Raw genomic sequence first — 24,528 nt, forward strand, 5'->3', positions numbered from 1 at the left:
CCATGCAAGATGGCTCGCCATTAGAGGAGCCACCACACATTTGCAAACTTTCTTTTACTTTGAAATGAAACGTCAGCTGTATTTATTCCTAAAAGCGACTTTTCATGACCGTCTTCAGGGTGATCAAGTGACGATGTGGGTTCGTAAGTATGGTGACTTGTGCAATCTCAGCATCAGCACTAAGACCGCAAACACATTTACAGACAGTTTCAGTTAAAAAAGAAAAAGAAAAAGAAGTGGCCTGCCAGCCCTGTCACCTTGCCAAGAATGAGACACATTCTTCTCCCAAGAAGCTCGTAATTCCTCAGTGCTCTTGAACACTTTTCCTAAACATTTCAAACCCACCCTCAACCTCATGCCATTCCACACTACTAAAATTCCACCCACTTAATTTGGATTTTCCACAGTGGCTCATGGCCACTATGTTTAATGGGCTCAGAAACATTAAGATTTCTTCAAGTTAGCAAGAGATTTGCATTAGGATGATAAACAAGGGTTTGCTGTACAATAAAGAGCTTCTCTGGAATGTAAACAAGTATCACTTTTCAGCTCACAATTACAATGTACAACATCCTGTTGTCATGTAGAGTTTAAAGGTGCACTATGGAGTTTTGACACTTTTTACTCCGGCCGAAAGCGTAACTACAGCCTCTGTGTCAAGCTCGAGTATGTGCGCTCAAATAAACTCTTTGTTTCTTTCAGTTTTCTTGGAGTCTGTACTGGAATTTAGGCTGTGCTCAAAACTGGTCTATTCTTGTTTTGTTTTTCAGTTTCCATCCCAATCGTGTCGTACACTAGCTAACACAACACTATATGTCCGCGGGGACGAGCATGACGTGAGCGTTCACCCCGAACACTCCACACCGAAAGGAAGACACAAGCGGATAGGTGTAGTCGCAGTTAAAAAAGTCAGGGCTCTTTGTACTCATCTGAGCATTGATGGAACATGCATGATGACAAAAAATCTTTAACAAGATATTAAATTCCGCAATGCGCCTTTAAATCTGAACTACTACATTGTGCATTGGAGCATAAAACATAAACTCATGACCACTTGAGAAAAGTATCAAATCTGTTTTAATTGAAATGTATTTCGTTTTATGGCTACATTTTGGAGTGCTGTATGATCATCAGGTCAATACAAGTCTATAAAGAGTGAAACTGAAACTGTGTGTCATAGTGTTTTGATAATCAGATACGATTCAGCCGGAGAGGTAGAAAAGTGTACAGTACCACAGAACTCCCTGAGGCAATACAACTGCTAAATACAATCTTGTCTGCGTTATCAAGGTGAGTTCGAGTGGAGCGGGGCACTTCCAAAGGTGAGTCACTCACAATGCTTATGACTCATTTGACATAACCTGGTTTCTATGACAGACCTTCCTTTTTTTCTAAAGCTCAATTAAAGTTTCTTGCTGAATTAGTGACACATTCATAACTTTCAGTGGTGGGAAATAACAAAGTGGAAATACTTCATTACTGTACTTACTTTTACTATTATTTTAACTAATTACTGTACATTTTTCAGGTATCTGTATATTACTTGAGTATTCATTTAGCCCTTTTTTTTTTTGCTTTTACTGCCTACACTCTAAAAATGGATTGGTTAAAAAAAAACTACCAATCTCGGAGGTTAAGATCATATTGATTAACCAATAGATTAGTCAGACATTGACCATTCCGGGTGGTTACGGGCATAGCAATTTTAATGGTTAGCCGAGCAACCAATGAAATTGGTTACAATAGAAAGTAAGTCTAGATAGATGACTTGGAAATATATTTATTGTATCAATTTATTGTATTCTAAATGTATTTATTAATTATTATAAGTGATTACAATATATTAAGATATATATTATAATGTTTAAAAATGGAAATGTGTGTCTAGATAGATCACTCCGGGCTGTGGTCGAGTGCCTGTCCTGAGACTAGGAGGTTGTGGGTTCAACCCTTGGCCAGGCCATACCAAAGACTGTAAAAATGGGACCCATTTGCCTCCCAGCTTGACACTCAGCATTATGGGTTGGAATTGGGGCGTTAGATTACCAAATGATTCCCGAATGCAGCCCCTGCTGCTGCTCACCACACCCCTCAGGGGATGCGTCAAAGCACTATTTCATTCATTACCAACCACATTACCAGTCTTTTTATAATCAATTATTTACACTTTCACTGAACTACAAAGCTTTCCATTTTTTTCCACGTTCATTGACTTGAGGCGTAATCTTACTAACGTTGGTAAACAGCACCATCTACTGACACATCAGGCCAGACATGAACAATATAAGTATGTTGTTTCTGTTCTACCGGAGCCTTTCTGCTCATGACTCATTCGAGACACAAGCTTACAATCACGCACACACACAGACACGCTGTCATGTGTTTTGTGTCTCCCCTGACTCACCTCCAGACTTGAATGGAACGTGGTGATAAATGCAGGGAGCAGTCTGGACTCCGGACCTCAACAAGACGCTTGGAAACATGAGCGGTGAGTCCACTTGAAGGAGTCAAGCACATTCTTTGCTTTTTCGCCTCTTTTTAGCCGAATTCACAAGTTTACATTTACAACATCGCTTAAAATGCTCAGATATCTGTTGATGAACGAGTAACTTAAATAATAGGACTCTAGTTTTACAGTTGGCACAGAGACTCTAAAACTATTAGACATGTATATTTTGTTACGTTTTGCAATTCATTTGTGGGTTTACAGTATTGTTATTGTTTTACAAACTGGTCTTTATTTACATTGGCTTTTTATTACACGAAAAGACAATGTAAACATGAATTGTATTATTATTTTTTATTAAAGTATTCCTTGTTGCTCACTATAGACATATATTGATTGAGAATGTTATTAATGCAGTTCATAGTGAATTATAAACAGAGTTTTGGGGATTTTTTTCTTTCTAGTTTTTGATACTTTTGGATAGCATAATTGAGCCAGGAACATTCAATTACTGTTCCTGAGAATTGAACATGACAGGAGGGTCAAAGTTTTGTGAAGTAAAATATTTCCTTGCACATATTTGTACATTAAAATAAATGCAACTTCTTCTTTTTAAATGAAAAACACTGAAATGATTATTTTAGAAACATGATATGCAAGTTTATCCCCCTAATGACACTTGTACACACTGTAACAAATTGACTGTAGTATTTACTGGAAATAACTGGCAAAAAAGTTGCCAGCTAATTCTTGTAAAATCTCAGTACATTACTGTTTTTTTTAAACAAGTATTTACTGTATATAAATTACAGTTACGTACTGTATTTACTTTTACAGCAATTCACTGTAATCTAGTTTACAAATCTTTCTTATACTCAACGTAATTTACTTGTAAATTCATAATACACTATGTCGTTGTAAAATCCATCCATCGGTTTTCTTAACCACTTATTCCTCAAAAGGGTTGCTGGAGCCTAAGCTTTGGGCAGTAGGCACGGTACACCCTGAACAGTCTGCCAGCCAATTGCAGGGCACACAGAGACAAACAACAATCCACACTCACAATCACACCTATGGACAACTTAGAGTGCTCAATTAACTGGTCATGCATGTCTTTGTAATGTGGGAGGAGACCAGAGCACCCGGAGAAAACCCACACAGGCATGGGGTGAACATGCAAACCCCACCCAGGAAGACCAAAGCCCGGACTCAATCTCACGCCCTCTGCACTGGGAGGCGGACGTGCTAACCAATCATCCACCGCCCTTGTTGTAAAATCAGTCCTCGTTCTGCAGCCGATTGCATAGAAGAATGCTCGCTGTAATGTTGCCTGTTTGCGATGTGAAGACAAAGCAGACTGCCCTCGCGCTAAAATATTACTCTTGTCCTTGTTCCGGTGACAATACAGGGTCCTCTATTTGCTTCTTCTCCTATAGAGATACCTGCCAAAATCATCAGCATCTACCTGTAACCACATATATATATATGTGCCAAAACATAGTTACTGTACAATATACAGTATTTTACCGTTAATGATACAGCAAATTACTGTACTTTGTTTTTACACATAATACACTTTGTTCTATCCATAATGCATTGCAGTATACAGTTACAGTTACATTACTTTAAAATTAAAAAACAAGAAAAAGCTGAAATATTTTTACTGTAGATTTTACTGAAATTTGTTACAGTGTAATCAAACTCACCTTAGGTTAAATTGAGCCTGGAACTTTATTGCAATTTCTGAGAATCAAACATAACTCGAGGGTTAAAACTAAAGCAAGGGTCTATTTGACAAATGACAAGATGACACTTTAAGCTTGTACAACACAATGCCAGATAAAAATGAATGGGAATAAAAATGTGCAAACTAAAAATCCTTTATGATTTTACAACTCTAAATTTGACCTCGTTTTGATTTTAACAGTCAATGATTCATGTTACCACACGTTTTTTTTCATGTTGAGTTTCACATATGCACACGTTTTTATTTATATGCCCCTCAAGCCACCCAACATGATTGTTTCCAGTCTCTTTCAGTTTGCAACTATGTTTTAATTCTGCAATCCTGATTGATTTCTTTTTGAAGCCACATAGTCACTGTAAAGTATGAATTTTACGGTGTTTGGTGCTAATTACTCGAGCACAACATCTCACTAGACTGCTGATTAGTGACAAAGATTCCAGAGCATCCAGGCGAGTCTCAGCCTGCCTGCTGGCTCACATTTTAGTTGTCAGTACATCTGAACAGGGCATCAAAATTCTCCTGACTCCCCACAATGACTCACAACAGGCCTACCAAAAGGCTTATTTTTAACATTCAACTAGCCCATATATATATATTCTAGCATAGTTTGCATGACATTGCTTATTCCTTTATTCAATATTAAAAAGAAAGCAAGAAAGAAATTGACATGATGACAGATTGTATGTAAACTAATGATGTACTAAACAAACTCAGAATGCTGTGGTGCTTTCATTGTCACACATGGTTACATATTGTGAAGAAATTATCAGCACCTAAATTTTATGGAAAAGCACACTGGCATATGACTAACTCTCATTTTATGTCATTAGTTTTTAAAGTAATCATGAGTTAAACAGTATTCTTCCATTTCACCCATGCAGTGAAGCTCGATAATTCAATATCCTGATAGCAACCACATTCCTTATTCCAGAGCAATTAAGTGATGTTCGAAATGTTACAATATTATTCACTACATTCCTGGGTTGCATAGGAACATGAATACTTTGTTTATTGTTAATAAGTTGTGGATTGTATTTCATATCTGTTTTGTTGAGATTCATTGCCTCAGTAATGCAGCCTTAGTAAATACTGATGTTTGCTGTGCTATACAAAGATGATAGTTGATGAAAGATTAAGAAATGGAACACATACAAGCATTTTAAAGTTGAAATTTGATTGATATCTTATACCTTTGGAAACAAGATAGTGAATGATGGTGGATACCAGATAAGCGTAGTCTGACAAAAACCTTATTTTGTCTGGAACTGGTTTGTTGTGCAAACATTGGGGCCTATTTTTGGGTCCAAGTCTAATTGAACTTTTTTGTGAATTTGGTACACCTCGATAGGCACTCTGGCATATTCTATTGTATGGCCCTGGCACATCTGGAAATTTGGTGTCCAAAAGTAGACTAGATTTTAAGACTAGCTAAAAGCAGGTCAAAATTGTGGTGGTACAGTTTATGTAATGTGATTTTGGAGTCTTTAATCGAGGCTCAAGCAGACAGATTCTGAGCTCCGTGATTATCATCATCATCTTGAAAATATTTTAATAGCACCACCCTGACTACACGGCACAACAGGCACGATCAGGGGTAAGAGGTTGTCTCCAAGTGTTCATCCACAGTGGCCTACTTTACATCATCTGCAAGTGGAGATCTTCCTGCAGTTTTGTTTTAAATATACTGTGCACATGCTGATCTTCTGCATCCACATGCTGAGTAGACCGTCTCTCTCTCTCTGTCTCTCTGTCTCTCTCCCCCTCTCTCTGTCTCTCTCTCTCTCTCTCTCTCTGCGCTGAATTTAAAAGCAATGAGGGGAGCTGCTTCGTTTGGCCGGGAGTCCGCTGCGTTCCCTCTCAAAACAGCGGAAAACAGCACAAATGGCCACTTCTACCTGTGCTAGTCTAGGAAAATACCAAAAGAAAGAAAACTCCACCTTGTGCTGGGCACGAAAATAGGACCCATAGTCTTAAGTGTTGCAGTGGCCGCAAAAATAAAACATACTGTATTCTTACAATAAGAAGTTGCATGTGACTGCTCTGAGCCATAATTCCAAAGAAACAGGAAGCGTAACCTTCAAAGTTGGAAGGCTGCATACAATTTGGAATGCAACTAATACGTTTTGAAAATGATGCCTTAAAAGTTCCATACAAAAAAAAACATTCAGTATGTCATGCAGGCCTTATTCAGCACAACTCATGATACTAATTACAGTTGTGCTTGAAAGTTTAAGAGTATGTAAACTCATGAGTGCACTGTATGGTGAGAAAATGGCTTAATGCCCATAAAATCCAAAATACTGTGACAATTGTTTTGATATTTTCAGAGGTTGAAGTTGACATAAGTAGAAATGTGGGTGTGCATGTTGGTGACGATTCATAGCATTTTAGCTTTTGTACATTCACAGTTGTGCTCATAAGTCTACGTGCATACCCCAACTGTATATACAAAAATATATATATATATAGATTATACCTGTGCAATATTTGTCTCTATAGCCACTAACAAAATTATTGAACAGTATTCTCCGCTGTGCTCGACTACAAGCTATTTAAAATTATTGTGTGTGTTTTTTTGGGACTCATGCAGGCTTCACCGTTTGGGCAGAAGACGGCCAAATCACTCAGGAGGAAAAAAGGCCTTCTCCTTCATGGTCAGAGGAACACTTTGAGGAAGTGTGGGATCGTGTGGAAGGTGTGCGACACAAGCTAACCCGCATCCTAAACCCGGCCAAACTCACCCCATATCTGCGCCAGTGTAAAGTCATTGATGAACAGGATGAAGATGAAGTGCTCAACTCTATTCAGTACCCTCTGCGCATCACCAAGGCCGGTGAGAGGAAACTCTATACCTCTAAAATCATCAACATAACAGTAGCACAAGACAAAATAGATTTTTTGAATTTTTATATTAAAATTTGACTGCGTTCATCACAGGAGGAGATAATTATCCTGCAATGGATTTGAATCTGTGTCACATTTCATTTCAATGCATTCGTTCTAAATAAGTGTTGTTGGTTATGTACTAAAGTCAGTATTTGTTGGTGTGAACATAAAAAGCTAGAATTTTTGTTTTTAAACCTTAAGGTAAGAAACCCATTATGCAAATGAGACGATAACAGGACAGCACACATGAACAGGTGTTGCGGTGAAACAAAGATCTAGGAAGGGGTCGAAAACAGAAAGATGAAAGCTTTAGCTACAGTAAGTAGAGGGGAGCAGAACGACAGGGATGAACGAGGAGTGTAGACAAACACCTGGTCCAAAACTGAGTTCATGACAGTCTGTTATTTCGTTGCCAAAATAATGCTCACTTTTGATTGACTACCCTGACTCTTGCCTAAAATCAGCTGGGATTGGCTCCAGCTCACCAACAACCCTAATGAGGAAAAGCACTTATGAAAATGGGTGGATTGTATTGCTAATAGTGTGTGTGAATACAGTCGTTAAAAAAAGTCAGCCGACACACACTCACATGAATCATAATTATTCCATTTCATTGCATTTTTTCCATTTATGTAATTGCACAGGCCGTTTGCTGGACATTCTGCGTGGACAGGGTCCGAGAGGTCTTCAGGCCTTCATGGAGTCACTGGAGTTTTACCATCCAGAGCAATACACACAGCTGACTGGAGAGCAGCCGACACACCGCTGCTCTCTCATACTGGGTAAAAAAAAATGAAATGAAATAAAAAAAGGACTACTGGTGTATATAAAAGCATTTAAGTTTCATTGGCTAACACGCAATCAAAAATATAGTATTCTCAGACTTACATAATGCAAACATGCGCTTACAGATGAGGAAGGTCCAGAGGGTTTGACTCAGTTTCTGCTGCTGGAGGTCCGAAAACTGAGAGTGCAGCTTCGAAACAGTCGGATGTGTGAACGACGCTTGTCTCAGCGTTGTCGGGTGGCTGAGGACGACCGTAGCCGTGCTGAACGTAAAGCGCAGGAGTTACGCCATGACAGGCTGCAGCTCGAGAGGTTTGACCCACTTAGTTTAAAGAACTGTTGAAAATGTTGACGTTTTGATGTCAATTAAAAAGCAGTTACGTCTGCTCAGAAGCTGTTAGCAAGTCTAAAATCCAAAGTAACAAATTAGGACCACAGTATGAGTGTTATTGCATCTCATCGAGTGTTATGATCTTCCACATCTCACTGCCTGTGTGTCTGTTGTATACGACAGCTTTGAAAGTCCAAAATTCAAGTTTTGTTCTTGTCGCAAATATTTTATATTCTGCATAATTCTGTGTTCTCCACGGAGCAACTAAAGAGAGGATTACGGAACTATGCAATACTGACCGTTTTTGAGTTTCATGTCAAACGATAAAAAGATAATTGAGGACTACAGTGGTGCTTAATCCATTCCTGCGAGTGATGTTACATTCTGTGCCTTCTCAGTGTGTGCTGAGTAATCAGCAAAAATCAAGGCGTAGTGTGGTTCGGAGCATGGTTTGACGACATACTGTAATTGATGACGTTTGAACCTTCCTGAAGCACTGTACCACGTGACTGATTTTGGAAGTGGTCAGTGTTCCCAAGATAGTAGCTATTGGCTGTGCTAAAAGTCGCTACAGGTCACTAAACGATGTCATTGCCTAATTTGCATAATTGCCCATTTGCATGTAACAGTAATAAACACTGTAGAAGAGGGGAATAACATTGTAGGAGAGGCAAAAAGTGAGTAAAAAAACACCCTAAAGAACGCTAGAAAAAGCCACTAGATTTGTCTCTAGTTGCTTTTGACAAAAAAGGCGCCATGTTGCTTTGGAAAATCGCCAGATTAAGCGAGTTGGCAACACTGGAAGTAGTCTGCTGGTTTGGCGTGTGAACCGCGTGTCATCCGAGACATAGATAAAAAAGCAACAATGAAAAATATTGAGGTTTTAATTTTATTTATTTAATTACAAGGACTATAAGTAACAAAAGTGCATTCCTATTTCTAATACTGCTTCACTGTGGTCCTACTTGTTTTGAAGTAGGGGGAAACTAGATTGTAATACATGTTATTGACCACTTGATAGCGCCATGGAGTAAATGAATCCTAATGAGGGGTCAGTACATGTGCTGGCACAGTTGACTGAGTATATATGCATCATCAGGGTTGGGAGGGTTACTTTTAAAATGTATTCCGTTACAGTTACAAGTTACCTGCTAAAAAAATGTAGTTGGTAATCCAAGTACCATAATATTAAAGTAATGCAACTTGATTACTTTGGATTACTTTTGGATTATTCCAATACCGAGTATGCTAATGAAGACAAAATAAAAATAAATATCACCACAATATATATTCTATACAATGTGCCCTTGCTATTTGCGGGTGATAGGGACCCAGCCTACAAATAGGAAAAATCCTTGTGTAATTAAAAAGCATATAGGCTATTGATTGATTGATTGATTGATTGATGTCCATATGCTGTTTTCAAACTGTCACTGAAAGCATAGATAGATAGATAGATAGATAGATAGATAGATAGATAGATAGATGGATGGATGGATGGATGGATGGATGGAAGGACGGACGGACGGACGGACGGACGGACAGACAGACAGACAGACAGACAGACAGACAGACAGACAGACTGACAGACAGATAGTCATTCAATGAGGATGACGATGTGTGACATCAACTGCAAAATGAACTTTTATCCTAGTTACAAGTTTTGCCGTGTATATGTTGTATATGATGTTTAAATAGTGAATTGGGAGGAAGATTTGTTTGGAAGGTGTAACTCACATTATGATTGTAGGCTAGCGGGCTAGCTAGCAAGAAGCTACAGCGCGTAGCATGCCGCTGGACTCTCAGATCAAACTTTAGCTCTGAGTAAGTTCCAGTAAATACCGGTCGCCATTTTCTCCTCCCGTCCGTGAAGCTTTTTCAAACTGCCCGCGTGTGGAGGACACGACTAGTTAGTTCTTTTCTCTCCACCTCCCCGACATGTAGCAACGGTCCCTTTCTCTCTCTCTCTCTCTCTCTCTCTCTCTCTCTCTCTCTCTCTCTCTCTCTCTCTCTCTCTCTCTCATCGTAGAAATTGTAATCCCTCAAAGTAATCCCCATTTTTAGTAAATATACCTGTAATCTGATTACATATTTTTTCCTGTAACTGTAAGAGAATACAGTTAAAAAAAATTGTAATCTGATTACGTAACGGCGGTGCATGTATTCCGTTACTCCCCAAGAATGTGCATTATGGGGCTTCATCTCACCGTCACAAATTCCTGCATATCATTGTCAGTCCCCAAATACCATGAAAATATAGCATCTATGATAAATGATAAAAAACAAAGCAATCTCCAGGAAAAAAAAGAAAAGAAAAACAAAGCAATCTAATCAAATGCTTTATGGTGCTCAGTGCTGCTGTTTGTCTGTGACTATGTATGCTTTCTTCAGTCCAAAACTAACCTTGCGTAACTTGCATCATCCAGGCTACGTCAAGACTGGGAGTCGGCTAGTCGAGAGCTGGGCAAGCTGAAAGACAGACACCTGGAGCAAGCTGTGAAGTACTCCAAGGCCCTAGAAGAGCAAAGCAAAGCATCCATACGAGAGAGAGGACTGCTCAAGCAAGTGAGACAGTGGGGAGCAACATCAAAATAATCAAATTTAACATTCTATAACACTTTACTACTTAAAACCTGAGTGTTACATGTTGTATTTGCAGACTTGAGCCACATAGTTGTAGGGGATGGACAAGTGGATTGTATGCAAAGTTCATTAAACTATAAAAACCTACTGTACATCCATTCACAGTGGAAACCAATGCACCACAATCTTGCTAACTAAAATCACGTGGCTAGATGTGATTATTGTTTGTTAAAAGTTCATGTGTATTGATGACTGCTGTGTTCTGTCCCCATACAGGTAGAAGAGTTAACGTCCAGGTTAACAGAGCATCAAGCTATCAATCCTGAAGGAAATCAGATTCAAACAAACACGAGGAAGAGCTCGTTATCCACAGGAGGACCTGGTTGCCCACCACCTTTACCTGTAAAGCCACCGTACCGCATTGAAGTTCCAAAAACAGAAAACACAGGAACGCAGATGAAGGATCCAGTTCCTACTACTGGAGTCATAGTATGTTCTTGTCTCTCATTTTTTATATTTGAATGTGGTGCATCTTTTTATTTGATTATGCTTGTGGACAGTCCAGATCTTTGGCAAGTATAGCTTTATTGGCTAAGAAATGGCAGCAAGTGCCTGGCAATTATGTGTAGAGGTTCTGAATTTCAAACCATCCTGTGTGGAGTTTACGTCTTCTACCATGTCTCCAGAAAAAAAAACATGCATGTTAGATTAATAAAACTCTTAATTGTCCACAAGTGTGAATGTGAGTGTGGATGGTTGTCTGGATGTGCCCTGGGATTACCTGGTGACAATATCTACCACCGTAAGGCAAGGCAAGTTTATTTCTATGGCACATTTCATACACAAAACAACTCAACACAACTCAACTCTTACACAAGGAAAGACAACATCTATTAGCATCAACAAACACAGCAGTTAACATTCAGAAGCAAATCAGAGAAAACGTACATTGACAATGGTAAAACATTAGACAAACAAAGTTTAAAAACATTTAAGTAAGAGGTTCTCTAAGTTGATTAAAAGAAGAAAAAAAACATGATATAAAATTATTCCATTTGTGTGCAGCATAACAGCTAAAGGCATCTTCACCACTTCGAACTCTGGCTTCCATCAAGTCTGCAGATCTCAGCAGCTAGGATCGGCTCCCGCTCACACGTGGAGGACGGATGGATGAATTTTATAGAGTAAAATTTCTGCTGTGTGTTTCCTCCAGGCTCTGATGGATATCCTACGGCAGGATCGCAAGGAGGCTGCAGAGCAAAGACAGGAGCTCTGCAACTTCATCACAAGACTACAGGGGGAGATTCAAAGCACTGAGGAGCACAGGGACAAGGTGGGCATTTTCTCAGAAGTGGATAAATGAACAGGTTCATGAATGGCTGTTGTACTTGTGAACTGCATTTGCAGCTGGAATCCCAGTGTGAGCAGCTGCAGCTGAAGGTGGGAACTCTCCAGATGGATTGGGAGACAGAGCAAAAGAGGAGTATGTCCTACTTTAACCAGATCATGGAACTTGAAAAGGAGAGAGACCAGGTCAGTGTGTCCTCAGGGTCTTCATTCATGGCTCATGGATGTGAACGTCCCAACACTTCAGATCCATCATTCACCCAGATTCATCCCTACTAGAATGACATTGAACATCCTGTTTGCCTGTCCACATTCCTTTTTCCTTCAGGCTATGCGTAGTCGGGACAATCTGCAGTTGGAGTACACTGACTGTCTATTGGACAAGAATCGTTTGCGTAAACGCATTGCCGAGCTGCAAGCCAACGTGGAGCAGCAGCAGCGGGAGTTGGAGCGAGAAACAGAAAAGAGCAGGGAGCAATTGGAAGTTGGCAGTTCCTGTCCGCACTGTGTAAGTCAACTCCTTATGTTACGAGCTGACTTAGACACCTGTCAATCAAGTACAGTTCTGTCTGTATTATGTAACACATGATTCTTTGTACTGTATGTCATGTACTCTCCAGTCCTATCTGTCTCTGTGCAGTGAAGACCAGTGCTATGGACCCTGTTGCTCCCTTGACCTGGACCTGAGCCTTCCTGTTAATGGCACACATCTTCAGTTACGGAAGGTCTTTACTGTGAAAATATATACTCAAACATGGGACCTAAAGCAACCCTAAGGAACTTGCGGTTTATGTTTATTATGGCGTCGCCATATGGACAAAAGGGGCAATGTTATGCCTGAAGGCACATTTTCCAGGAGGACAAGCACATTGCGCCGTTTTTTTCATGCGTCGACATTCAAATTGACTTCAGTCTTTGTAACGAATGGGGAGAAGGGGAAGTGACGTATGCCATAAAGCAGTCAGCACATTTGTAGTTTTATGTCTGGCAGTTTTCCTACCATCTCCCTCAAAGTTGCTTAGTGCCAGTAAGAATAATAAAGACCCCCTCAGGCCATGGCTAAGGTACAATTCAACTAGTTTTAAGTCGATGTTTCATCAGAAGAGTTATGAAAATATTTGATTAAGGTTGAAAAGTTCCTTAGTGCTACTTTAACATTTATGCGTTTATGCATCATTTGCCAACTATAAAATGTACTTTTTCTGCATGACACAAAGGTTTTGGTAGCAATTGTGTTTGTTATGATGCTACTGTATTGTAACTGTGTGACTTCAAAGCAAACTATACTAAGTATCTCGTAACTTCAGAGAACATGAAAACATTGTAGACTAGTCTTAAGCAATGTTTGACATGTTGGTACATGCTGAGAGCTGCTCCCTTACTGTAAGGTCATACCTGTGCTGTACTTATTTTCTTCTCTTCAACAGGCATCTTCTAGAGGCCAAGCCAATGACAATTCAGAGGGTCGGTTGTTTTCGCTCACAATACCAAAGCTAATCAGCAAGTTTCTACTTAACGTCGTTGTTTACTTACTTAGAATATGAGTGTGTTCATTTACAGATTCTCATTCCAACTCTGAGGAGAATCCACTGTCATCAGTGCGTATGACCTGGCTACTCACTTATAAATGCAGGTTAGGGATAGACAGTAATAAATAAATAAATCTTCTTTATCAACATCTGCATCCTCAGACAGAAGATGAGAAGGAAATAAATCGCCTCTCAACATTCCCATTTCCTCCTTGTATGAACTCCATCAACCGAAGATTCAATACAGAGTGAGTTTTTTGTTATAATTCAACAACCACCACAGGCTTTCAACAACAGTAATTTCACTTTGTCTGCCTTTTGAAAAGGTTCGACTTGGACTCTTGGGGCAGTGATGAAAATGACAACATAGCAGCTATTGTTAATAACGGTATGTGCTTATTTGCATCAGCATCGACATTTTCAACAAGCTGTGTTTTAGGTGAACATGGTGAACCCTCTCTATGGGATTCCTGGAACTCCCTACATTCTCATCTCTTCCCCCCCGATCTGGTTAATCTGCCTGCTGTTAGCGCACATCGGCACAGTCCCAGCAGTCCAAGGTAGTGATTGTCCATAAAGGCAACTAAAAAAAACTTGTTAAAACGGTCCCTCTTTGTTCAAAATGCACTTATTGTATTACATCTAATAAGATATATTCTGGAAGCATGGACAGTCCACACCAGCGGTGTCAAATCCAGGTCCAGAAAGTAAAAACCCTACCACAGTTTGGCTTTAGCCACAGGTGCGCCCACTGCCAGGTAAACGAGGTCTCGAGTAGGCGCACCTGTGGCTAAAGCCAAACTGTGGCAGTGGTTTTGCTTTCTGGACCTGGATTTGACACCTATGGTCCACACCAACATTACAGTATGCTTGCTCTATTTTAGGATACCTCCCATTTCTCCATCTTCAAGCCCTCCTATGACGCCAAAGCACGGAAGAGCTAGTCTGGCTGATGGCATTACTATAACTGGTGGAAACCAAACAGGAATTTTTGTCAGCCACGTCAAAGCTGGTTCAGTGGCAGAACAATGTGGGCTGAAGGAAGGAAGTGAGCTCCTAGAGGTATGTGTCTGTGTTTGGGTAGATCTGCATAGTTTTGTTTTAGGGGTGTCAAAATGAGTGCGTTAATTTTGAGTTCATTTAAAGTTCCTTCCTGAAGAAGCCTGTACTGAGGGAATTCCAGTCGCAACGCAGCAGACATGTCCATATCAACATTTAGCTGTAATAAATGTAATAATAATGCATATATTTGTGGAGACTGTGGTCAAGTTGTATTTGACGATTTTAAATATGTGCAGAATTTCACAAGTTACTTCATGTTAAAGATTACATAGCACTTATTATGAAAAGAAAAATGCACTGAGCTGTCACCAATGTCTTACAGATGCAATTGTGCCATCTAGTGGCAGAAAAATGACTCCAACATCGATATTACACTCGATATTACAGTACAGTACATCTTTTAATTTTAACCCAGTTTTATGAATTATTATGAAATGACTAAAAGATGCAGCCATATCTCTGATAGTTTAACATTTTTGTACAATTATATGTTAACAAAAGTATAAAAACTTAAAAAATATATATTGTACATTTTATTGTACATTTAGAATAGATATAAAATTTGCGATTAATTGTGAGTTAACTATTGAAGTCATGCGATTAATTACGATGACATTTTTTAAACGCCTGACACCCCTAGTTTTTTTCTGTCTCTCCAGATCTTGTTTTATGTCTGTACATCTAGAAGGTTTTAACCCTATTAGGGCACTCATTAGAAATAATTAACTAGAAATGTGACATGTTTAATCCCACATCAAACAATTATTATACTATCTCACAAGACCTTTAATGACTTACGGTTACATTTAAATATATAGTTGTTGGCCACTGGAAATTATGCAAATGTATTTACTTTTCTTTCAGAGAAAAAAATATTTTTTCATTATCACTGTAACTATTTTCCAACATGATAGATATGAGAAATAGTGTAGGGTATTTATTAAACATCCACTTTTGGTTCCCAAGTATATTAAAGCTTTATATTGGAATATATATATTAAGAGGAAGACGAAACTGACTACGGTAATTTGATTTCAGCGTGAGTGACATGTTTCTCTCCTATTCAGCTAGAGCATGTTCTCTTCGAGGGAGGAAATGTTGTGCTCAGCCAGTGCACTGCTGAGGTAGCGCACTTTTCTCTGCAATGGTGGACTGAACCGTCCTCACTGAAACATCAGAGCAACCCAGAGGGTTAGTCAGTTTGGACAAAAAACAAGATTTTATCGTTTATTCAGTCATTTTGCTAAGACTAAGCTGTCAATCTGCTTCCCGTCCACAGCGTACGCCAAGTTGTGCTCCCAACTTTTTTTGCCCACTTTCAAGGGTGCTGACTCATTTTATGTGCGGGTCAATCTCAACATTGAGCCTCTCGGAGACCCACCGTCTCTGGGTGTGTCCTGTGATGACATCATACACGTCACGGACACAAGGTACAATGGCAAATATCATTGGCGCTGTTCCCTGGTGGACCCTCGCACGGCCAACCCCCTGCAGGCAGGATGCATGCCCAGCTATAATAGGTGAGCCATGTAAATACAAGTAATTTTTCTCAATGATCCAGGAATGCATAGTCATCGTCAATCAGCATTATTTAAATGTCTTGTTATTGTAGCTTTCATAAAGTGCTGCGTCTAAAATGTTCACTCTTGACTTTCGTGTAGCTGATTAAAAAAAAAGATTAAAAACCTCTCAGTATGATAAGCAAACTATTTTCTTATCTTGACAGAAAATGATGACTGAAAAATACTGATTATGTTGCACTTTATTTACACAATTTTTCATTTAAGCGCACAACAGTTGTTACTTGTCAAGTTACGGAAAATGTCCCTGGTGCAAAAAGACTTCAAAAAGAAGGTGATGATGAGTCAATTTTATACATTCATATTGCAAGACGAGTTTCAAGTATTCATTCATTTGTCACCATATACTGTAGTTCATGAAGAAACCCTTTGGTCGAGTTCGTCTGGTAAAAGCAGTGGATCCCAAATGCCGTGGGATAGGGGCCACACAGCAGGTTCTTTACACACTCAACAAACGTAAGAACCATACTTTGGGTGGGCTCCAAAATTACAAAACCAAATCTTTCTCGTCAATTATAAACTTCATATTTTCTGCATTTTTTGGGGGGGCATTAATGTGTGTGTGTGTGTGTTTACTCAGGGCATGAAGAGCATTTGATCCCTTACAGCCTAGTGCAGCCGGTAAAGGTTGAATCAAAGCGGCCCGTCATCTTCTCACCATCTCTGCTCTCCCGTGGCCTCATCGAGAGACTGATGCAGCCTGTCGAGTCTGGTTTACAATACAACACCTGTGCACCTGGTATGAGCAAAATTATCATTATTAGCATAACAACTAATACAAAACTGCATCTTATCTCCAAATTGTACTACATTCTTTTTATACACGCTAGTAGTTTGCTGAATTAGAATTTTATTCAATGCTATTTTGAGCTGGTGTGTCTGCTGTGCATATGACAATAAATCATGTCGGATCCTAAACAAACCACAGTATCGTCACCTATCTCTAACCTGTCATTTGTAGAGACAATACCGCCCTGTGAGAGGAGAGACAAGAGAATATTTCTGTTGGATTCCCAGAGTCAAGAGTCAGCTCTCGGCATACGGCTAGAGTCCATACAGGAGGTCATCAACCAGGTGATATAACATTATTGTTTCTCAGATTGTCAGCATTATAACAATGTTCATTACCACATAACCAGATTTGGGAGGGTTACTTTTAAAATGTAATCCATTACAGTTAGAAGTTACCTGCTAAAAAAAAAAGTAGTTAGTAAAGTAATCCAAGTACCCCAAGTAATCCCTGCTATTTACGGATGATAGGGACCCGGGCAGCCTACAAATAGCAAAAATCTTTGTGTAATTAAAAAGCATGTAGGCTATTGATTGATTGATTGATTGACTGATTGACTGAGTGATTGATTGATTGAAGGCCATATGCTGTTTTTTAACTGCCCGCGTGTGGAGGACATGACTAGTCAGTTCGTTCGTTCGTTCCGACCTCCCCGACATGTGGCAATGGTCCCACTCGCGCGGGCGTGCACGCGCTCTCTCTCGCTCTGTCCTTCTCTCTCTCTGTGTCTCTCTTTCTCTCTCTCTTTCGCCCTCTTTCACCTCTCTCTCTCATCGTAGAAATTGTAATCCCTCGAAGTAATCCCCATTTTTAATAAATGTACCTGTAATCTGATTACTTGTTTTTTTCCTGTAACTGTAATGGAATAGTTACTTCTTTTTTTTTTGCAAGCGAGTTTGCAGGTCAACCCAGAGCTATTTTTACCACTCTAATGTATGTCTATGATAAAATATATTTTATGTCCGCTTTAGGACAAACACTGTTTGTTGGAACTGGGGCTGCCTTGCGTTGAAGGTTTGCTGAGACAAGGGATTTATCCTATTGTCATCCACATTCTGCCAAAGAGCAAAAAACATAAGAAGCTCAGGTAAGAGCCAATTCACTGCTTTGAATATGTTGTGAGCATAACGGAGTTCTGCAGGTTTTAGATGTTTCTGTACTCCAACACACCTGATTCCCATAATCAGCTCATCAGCAAGCTCTGCAGAAGCCTGATAAAGATCATGATCTTTAGAATCAGCTATGTTGGAGAACGGAAGCATCTCAAACCTGCAGGACTCCGGTTCCCGAGGACCAGGAGTGAAGGAGCCTGCCCTTTGGTGAACATCAACAATGCTCATGAGATACGCTGCCCATCGTCAAACATATTGTTATCTTAAATGTTGTGCATGAACATGTTATCCAATAATAAGCAATCCATTTTCTCTCACCCTTCCGCATCGCAAACAGAAAGTTTTTTCCACGGTGTGGGGACGAAAGTGTGATGGAGGAGATGTGCCAGGCGGAACAGTTGCAGCTGGAGACTCTGCCCCTGCTCTACTGCACTTTGGAGCCCACCTGGAGCTGCACAGAAGAGCTGCTCAGAGCCATACGCAATACTATTATTAACCAGCAGATGTCAGTAGCTTGGGTTGAACTCGATAGGCTGCAATAAATGGACTGCTTTTTATATAGCGCTTTAACTAAATCTAACCAGTGTTTTCCCAACCTTTATTAGACCAAGGAGGCACATATTTAACCTGCAGACTATCTAATGAAATGTCACAAAAAATATCTGGAAAAAGTCAGAGCCAGAGTTTAGACAACCCTGCTGTATAGACTTGCAGAATGAGTGGTATTAGTCAGGATGTGTAAACAAACCACAACCAGATTTCTAAAGTCCATTTATTTCATATCTTCATTTTGATTGGGTAGACTTCTTTTTAATCAACCTGCGTGTGGATTGTTATGTTGATATCAGTGCTTTTTTCCCCGCTTAGTGCTATGATTTATTTACTTTTCATCTACTCACTGCATTGAGGGATAACAAAAGGTCACTTACTGGCCATTCTTTTTCTTCTTTTCTTTTTTTTCTTTTTTTTTTACCTGTGCACAGCAATTCAGCTCACTTTCTACTGCATTGTTTTTGTAACCAGTTGTTTAAAAAATATAATGATTTTTTTTATAAAATAATTGGGCGCGCTTCATCTTTGTGCTTAAACGTACAAAAATATGTGTTACTCATATGTAAAAGCAGAAAACAGACATAATGCAGTTTTTCGGATCTAATTATTCTTTGGATAGTAAGACAGTCCAGGAAATATGACCATGAAAATCAGTAACAAAAGTTGCAAAGACATCCCAATTTATCACAAGGTTTCATGAAAAATATCAACGTAAAGACTCAATGTTACGGATAGAGCTACAATTTGTATCACATGCATTTATAGTACCGAGGGTTATCGGGGACTTGAAATGTCGTTTTGAGCTTACAAACAGTGGCTGGGTTATTAACATAGCATCACATGGCTCTGCAATTCTCACTGCTTTTCATTTGAGCTCTTTGTTGACGGCCATTACATTTTTTTCATTGAAGACTTTACTGAAATTGTAACATTTTGAGGTTACAATCAGCCCAAGGGGAACTGCTCTGTCCATCCACATAGGAATATTTTTATTCATTTCATTTTTAAGGATCTCCATTAACTTTGGCTGATACCATTGCTATTCTTCCAGGAGTCCACAACATGTTGTCAAACAGCATAAGAAAGCATTCTCAGTGACACCTACTTTGTGTTTTTCCATTAGATTTTTTTCAATTTTGAAATATTTACTGTAATTACGACATTTCAACAGTGGTGAGCCAGCAGTTTTACTTTGATTCAACACAAAGATAACCTGTCCGCTCTCACGGAGCAGCACAGAAATCGAATAATCTAATTGAATATTTACTGCAGAGAAGCTGAAATTCAGAGCATTTGGACTATTTTAAATTTAAAAAGGTATTTCAACGAATTATTTTAGTGGGTAAAGGTTATGTCATCATGAAGAAGGCACGATCAGATGCATCATGCCCATTTTATGTAGGCTACTGTTATTCATTTCATTGATTTATGTCCCATTCCAGAATTGGGGGACATTTTCTGTCCTTCTAATAACATTTCTCTCAATCCATGTGCAAAATACAGAAATGTGCACTTGTTATGTAAATTATGGTTGTAGTAAAGTGATTGCTACATTAGTTTGAATACAAAATAGCTCTTGAAAATGCCCCCCTTATTCCTCCTTCTTGACGACAAACTTACATATCACATACAGATAAAACAAGATTTAAATAAGACTTTTTAAAATATGATTTGCGATTTTCCTTGTAAGTATTAAGATATTTAGTTTTATGACATACATAATTTAAATAGATGTTATGCTCTTAAGTTATGTCTACCAAAGTTTTTAGCCATCAAGGGATTGGAGTAAAAAATAAAAAAAAGAAGAAGAAGAAGAAAAAAAGTGTGCTATGTTAGTCCGTAGAAAAGTCGTCATCAGAAATAATTGGTTTGACCTTGGGTCAACCGAAGGTGATCCTCTCCTACTTTTCGGATTATATTATATTTATGTTGTAGACATAATTGAGTGTGCCACTCAAGCTAAATAACTCAACCCTTTTATTCATACTATCAAACATACTGTCACACCGCGGTGAGGGTGTCTTGTCATTTCCTGTTTTATTGTGAAAAGTCTGACTCCTCTCGTTTCAGGTCACTTGCCCTTCCTCGTGTGGTGTCTGTGTCAACCCTGATCCCTGATTGTTTCCACCTGTTCCCCATTACCCTCATGTGTTAAATAGTCTGCGTTTTCCCTGTCTTGTGCCGAAGTGTTTCCGTTTGAGCCACTGAAGCCTGCCATAGACCACAGCCTTGATACCCAATTGCCTTGTTGCCTTGTTGCCTTGTTGCCTTGTTGCCTTGTTGCCTTGTTGCCTTGTTGCCTTGTTGCCTTGTTGCCTTGTTGCCTTGTTGCCTTGTTGCCTTGTTGCCTTGTTGCCTTGTTGCCTTGTTGCCTTGTTGCCTTGTTGCCTTGTTGCCTTGTTGCCTTGTTGCCTTGCCTTGTCTCGTGAGAGAACCTTTGTTTGTAATTTTGTATAGCTTAGTTTTGTTTAGTCATAGAGTGATTTTTGTTTTTGAATGTAGTTTTGAACTTCCTCCCTTTTGGAGCGCTTTCAGTTAATGTTTGTATAGTCTTTATTTTCTCCCTCTCATCGAAGAGCTTTTGTTTTGTTAATTAAAAGCTGCTTTACCCTCCACCTCTTCCTCTGCGTCTGAGTCCAAAAACAGCCTCGTTGTGTCAGAACACTTCGGCCAGCATGGACCCAGCAGAGCGAGAGCAATGGATCGCAGCTTTGCGGGCCCAGGAGGCCCGTCTACGCCGACAGGAGGAGTTTCAGACCGCCATGGCAACGCAAATGACCGATCTTTCAGCTCAGATTCCGGGTGCTCGAAGTCGCACCAATAGCCCTCCGTCCGAGCCAGAGACTCAAGCTACCTTGCCGATCCTACCCGTGCCATATACCGGATCAGGGATCAAGTTAGCCTCTCCTGAGCGATTCTCTGGAGAGCCAGGACAATGCAAGGCCTTTTTAACAGACTGTAACATTCATTTTGAGTACTCCCCCCAGGCTTTTCCCACAGATCGTTCACGGGTGGCTTTCATGATCTCTCACCTGACTGGAAGAGCCTGGGCCACGGCAGAGTGGGCCCGCTGTTCCCCACTTTGCAGCTCCGCCCCGAAATTCCGAGCCGCTCTTCAGGGAGTCTTTGACCCAGCCTGTTCCGACCGGGAAAAGGCCCGGCAGCTAAGCAGTCTGAGCCAAGGAAGGGACTCCGTGAGTGACTATGCCATACGCTTCCGCACTCTTGCGGCAGAGAGTGGCTGGAACACCACGGCGCTCTATGACGTTTTTCTCAAGGGCCTGGCAACGTCCATCCAGGAGCTTCTCATCGCAGTCGATCTTCCACCGGATTTGGACTCCCTCATCGCCCTGGCCATACGGACGGATCATCGGCTGCAGGAGGTGACGCAGAGCCGCGCTCGCCGGACCAGGACAATGGAGGGCTTCCCGCGCTTCCCAACATCAGGGGGGTCAGCTCCTCTCGGATCCCTGTCAGTTCAGCGCCAACCAGCTCCCGCGCAACCAGAGGAAGAGCCCATGCAACTGGGCAGAGCACGGATCTCGCTGGAGGAGAGACGGCGTCGACAGCGGGAAGGGCTGTGTTTCTACTGCGGGAACCGAGATCACCTCGTGGTCGCCTGCCCAGCCAAAAGGACCCAAGAGGTGAGTCAAGTCACGACTCCGGCGGCGGCTCCACGAAGACTCACGTCAGTGAGGATCAACCATCACACCACTCCCACAGACCTCTATGCCCTGATAGATTCTGGGGCCGACGAGAGCCTAATTGACTGGGGGCTGGTGAGACATTTAGGAGCCAAGACTGAGCTGTTAATCAAGCCCATTAAGGCTAGGGCCCTGAATGGAAGTGAACTATTCATTATTACGCACATCACAGAACCCATCCAGCTCCAAGTCGGCAAACATAAGGAGCACCTAGTTTTTCAGTCTCCTTCACGGACCCTGGTCCTAGGACACCCCTGGTTGTGTGAACACAATCCCCATGTAGACTGGGTAACTGGCGAAGTTCTGGGATGGGGAAAGAATTGTGTGAACCATGGGATTGGTTCACCAAACCGAGAAGTAGACATCACCACGGTTGATCACATTTCTGTCAAATCCTTCACAGACGCAGAATACCCGAATTTGAGTACCGTGCCTCCATGCTCCCATCACCTCCAGGAGATCTTCAGCAAGACCAAGGCCATGTCGCTCCCACCCCATCGTGCCTATGACTGTGCCATAGAACTGATTCCTGGTTCCACCATTCCCAAGGGACGCCTATATTCTGTTTCAGGACCAGAGAAGGCGGCCCTTAGGGATTACATTGAAACTTCTCTGAAGGTTGGACTGATTCGTCCTTCCTCATCACCAGCGGGAGCAGGTTTCTTTTTTGTGGGGAAGAAAGATGGTTCTTTACGGCCATGTATAGACTATAGCCCCCTTAATGACATTACGATAAAGAACCGCTACCCTCTTCCTCTCATGTCCTCCGTCTTTGAAAATCTCCAACAAGCCACGATCTTTACTAAATTGGACTTGCGCAACGCCTACCACCTCATTAGGATCCGAGAGGGGGATGAGTGGAAGACAGGGTTCAATACACCTAGTGGCCATTATGAATACCTGGTCATGCCCTTCGGACTCACTAACGCTCCTGCAGTTTTCCAGGCCATGATCAATGACGTGTTGAGAGACTTTCTGGACCAGTTTGTATATGTTTATTTAGACGACATACTCATATACTCGACAGATCTAGCCACTCATCAGATCCATATTTCCAAGGTTCTTCAAAGACTGCTGGAGCACAAACTGTATGTTAAGGCCGAGAAATGCGTCTTTCATGCTGGAACCGTCTCTTTTTTGGGTTTCGTCATAGCTCCGGGGAGGGTTCAGATGGACCCGGCTAAAACTAGGGCTGTGACGGAGTGGCCCACTCCTGTTAGCCGCAAGAAGGTTCAGCAGTTCCTCGGGTTCGCAAACTTCTACAGACGCTTCATCAGAGGGTTCAGTGTAATAGCTGCCCCTCTGCATGCCCTCACCTCCACTCTGGTGAGGTTCAGTTGGTCACCGGCGGCTGAAGCCGCTTTTGAAGCACTCAAGAAACGATATGTCACAGCTCCGATCCTCATAGCACCAGATCCACAGCGGCAATTCATGGTGGAAGTGGATGCATCCAATGAGGGGATCGGAGCTGTCCTGTCTCAACGCGCAGAGAAGGATGGGAAGATGCACCCCTGCGCATTCTTTTCACGACGATTATCCAAGGCCGAGCGGAACTATGACGTTGGGGACAAAGAGCTTCTGGCCGTCAAGCTTGCTCTGGAAGAGTGGAGGCACTGGCTTGAGGGGGCAAAGCATCCATTTGTGGTCTGGACCGATTACAAGAACCTGGAATATATACGCAAAGCCAAGAGACTCAACTCACGCCAGGCCAGATGGGCACTGTTCTTCAATCGGTTTTCCTTCTCTCTCACTTACAGGCCGGGGTCTCAAAACGTCAAACCCGACGCCCTGTCCCGTCTCTACGATCCTGAGCCTGTAACTAAGGAACCAGAGACCATCCTTTCGCCGGACTGTGTGATTGGAGCCGTGACATGGCCAATCGAGAGGGAAGTGAAACAAGCCAACGGGGAGGCAACCCCACCAAAAAGGTGCCCGGCGAATAGACTATTTGTTCCAGAGCAGCTGCGCCCACAGGTGATCCATTGGGGTCACACCTCGCTTCTATCCTGTCATCCGGGAGTTCGACGGACAATTTACGCCATCGCCCGGCGTTTCTGGTGGCCTTCCATGGAG

General features: G+C 41.2%; 1 protein-coding gene across 2 annotated transcripts; it reads left to right on the plus strand.

Annotated features, from left to right (window-relative positions):
* Nucleotides 1-2,339: 2,339 nt before the first annotated feature.
* On the plus strand, nt 2,340-19,249 carry LOC144044375 (caspase recruitment domain-containing protein 10). Of its 2 annotated transcripts, XM_077558743.1 has the most exons (24): nt 2,340-2,488; nt 6,784-7,026; nt 7,724-7,861; nt 7,991-8,177; nt 10,623-10,761; nt 11,056-11,268; nt 11,993-12,112; nt 12,187-12,312; nt 12,455-12,634; nt 12,747-12,851; nt 13,554-13,590; nt 13,687-13,724; nt 13,818-13,903; nt 13,982-14,043; nt 14,095-14,215; nt 14,540-14,717; nt 15,785-15,908; nt 15,997-16,237; nt 16,505-16,571; nt 16,651-16,753; nt 16,878-17,036; nt 17,259-17,371; nt 18,059-18,174; nt 18,537-19,249. In XM_077558743.1, the coding sequence occupies exons 1-24, from the start codon at nt 2,434-2,436 to the stop codon at nt 18,739-18,741; spliced, it is 3,156 nt and encodes a 1,051-aa protein (XP_077414869.1). In that variant the 5' UTR covers nt 2,340-2,433; the 3' UTR covers nt 18,742-19,249. The 2 variants fall into 2 exon arrangements, with proteins under 2 accessions (XP_077414869.1, XP_077414868.1); XM_077558742.1 differs by having other exon boundaries at nt 13,982-14,215.
* Nucleotides 19,250-24,528: the final 5,279 nt, after the last annotated feature.

Source organism: Vanacampus margaritifer, chromosome 2 (genome assembly GCF_051991255.1).
Source record: "Vanacampus margaritifer isolate UIUO_Vmar chromosome 2, RoL_Vmar_1.0, whole genome shotgun sequence".
NCBI classification, from domain to species: domain Eukaryota; kingdom Metazoa; phylum Chordata; class Actinopteri; order Syngnathiformes; family Syngnathidae; genus Vanacampus; species Vanacampus margaritifer.

Bases quoted from the DNA above. Each gene is read 5' to 3' on its own strand.
- LOC144044375 (XM_077558742.1), top strand. From the start codon at position 2,434: ATGCAGGGAGCAGTCTGGACTCCGGACCTCAACAAGACGCTTGGAAAC. The intron at 13,591-13,686 runs GTCGGTTGTTTT...GTTCATTTACAG, and splicing joins AGCCAATGACAATTCAGAGG to ATTCTCATTCCAACTCTGAG. The intron at 18,175-18,536 runs GTAAGAGCCAAT...CATCGCAAACAG, and splicing joins AAAAAACATAAGAAGCTCAG to AAAGTTTTTTCCACGGTGTG.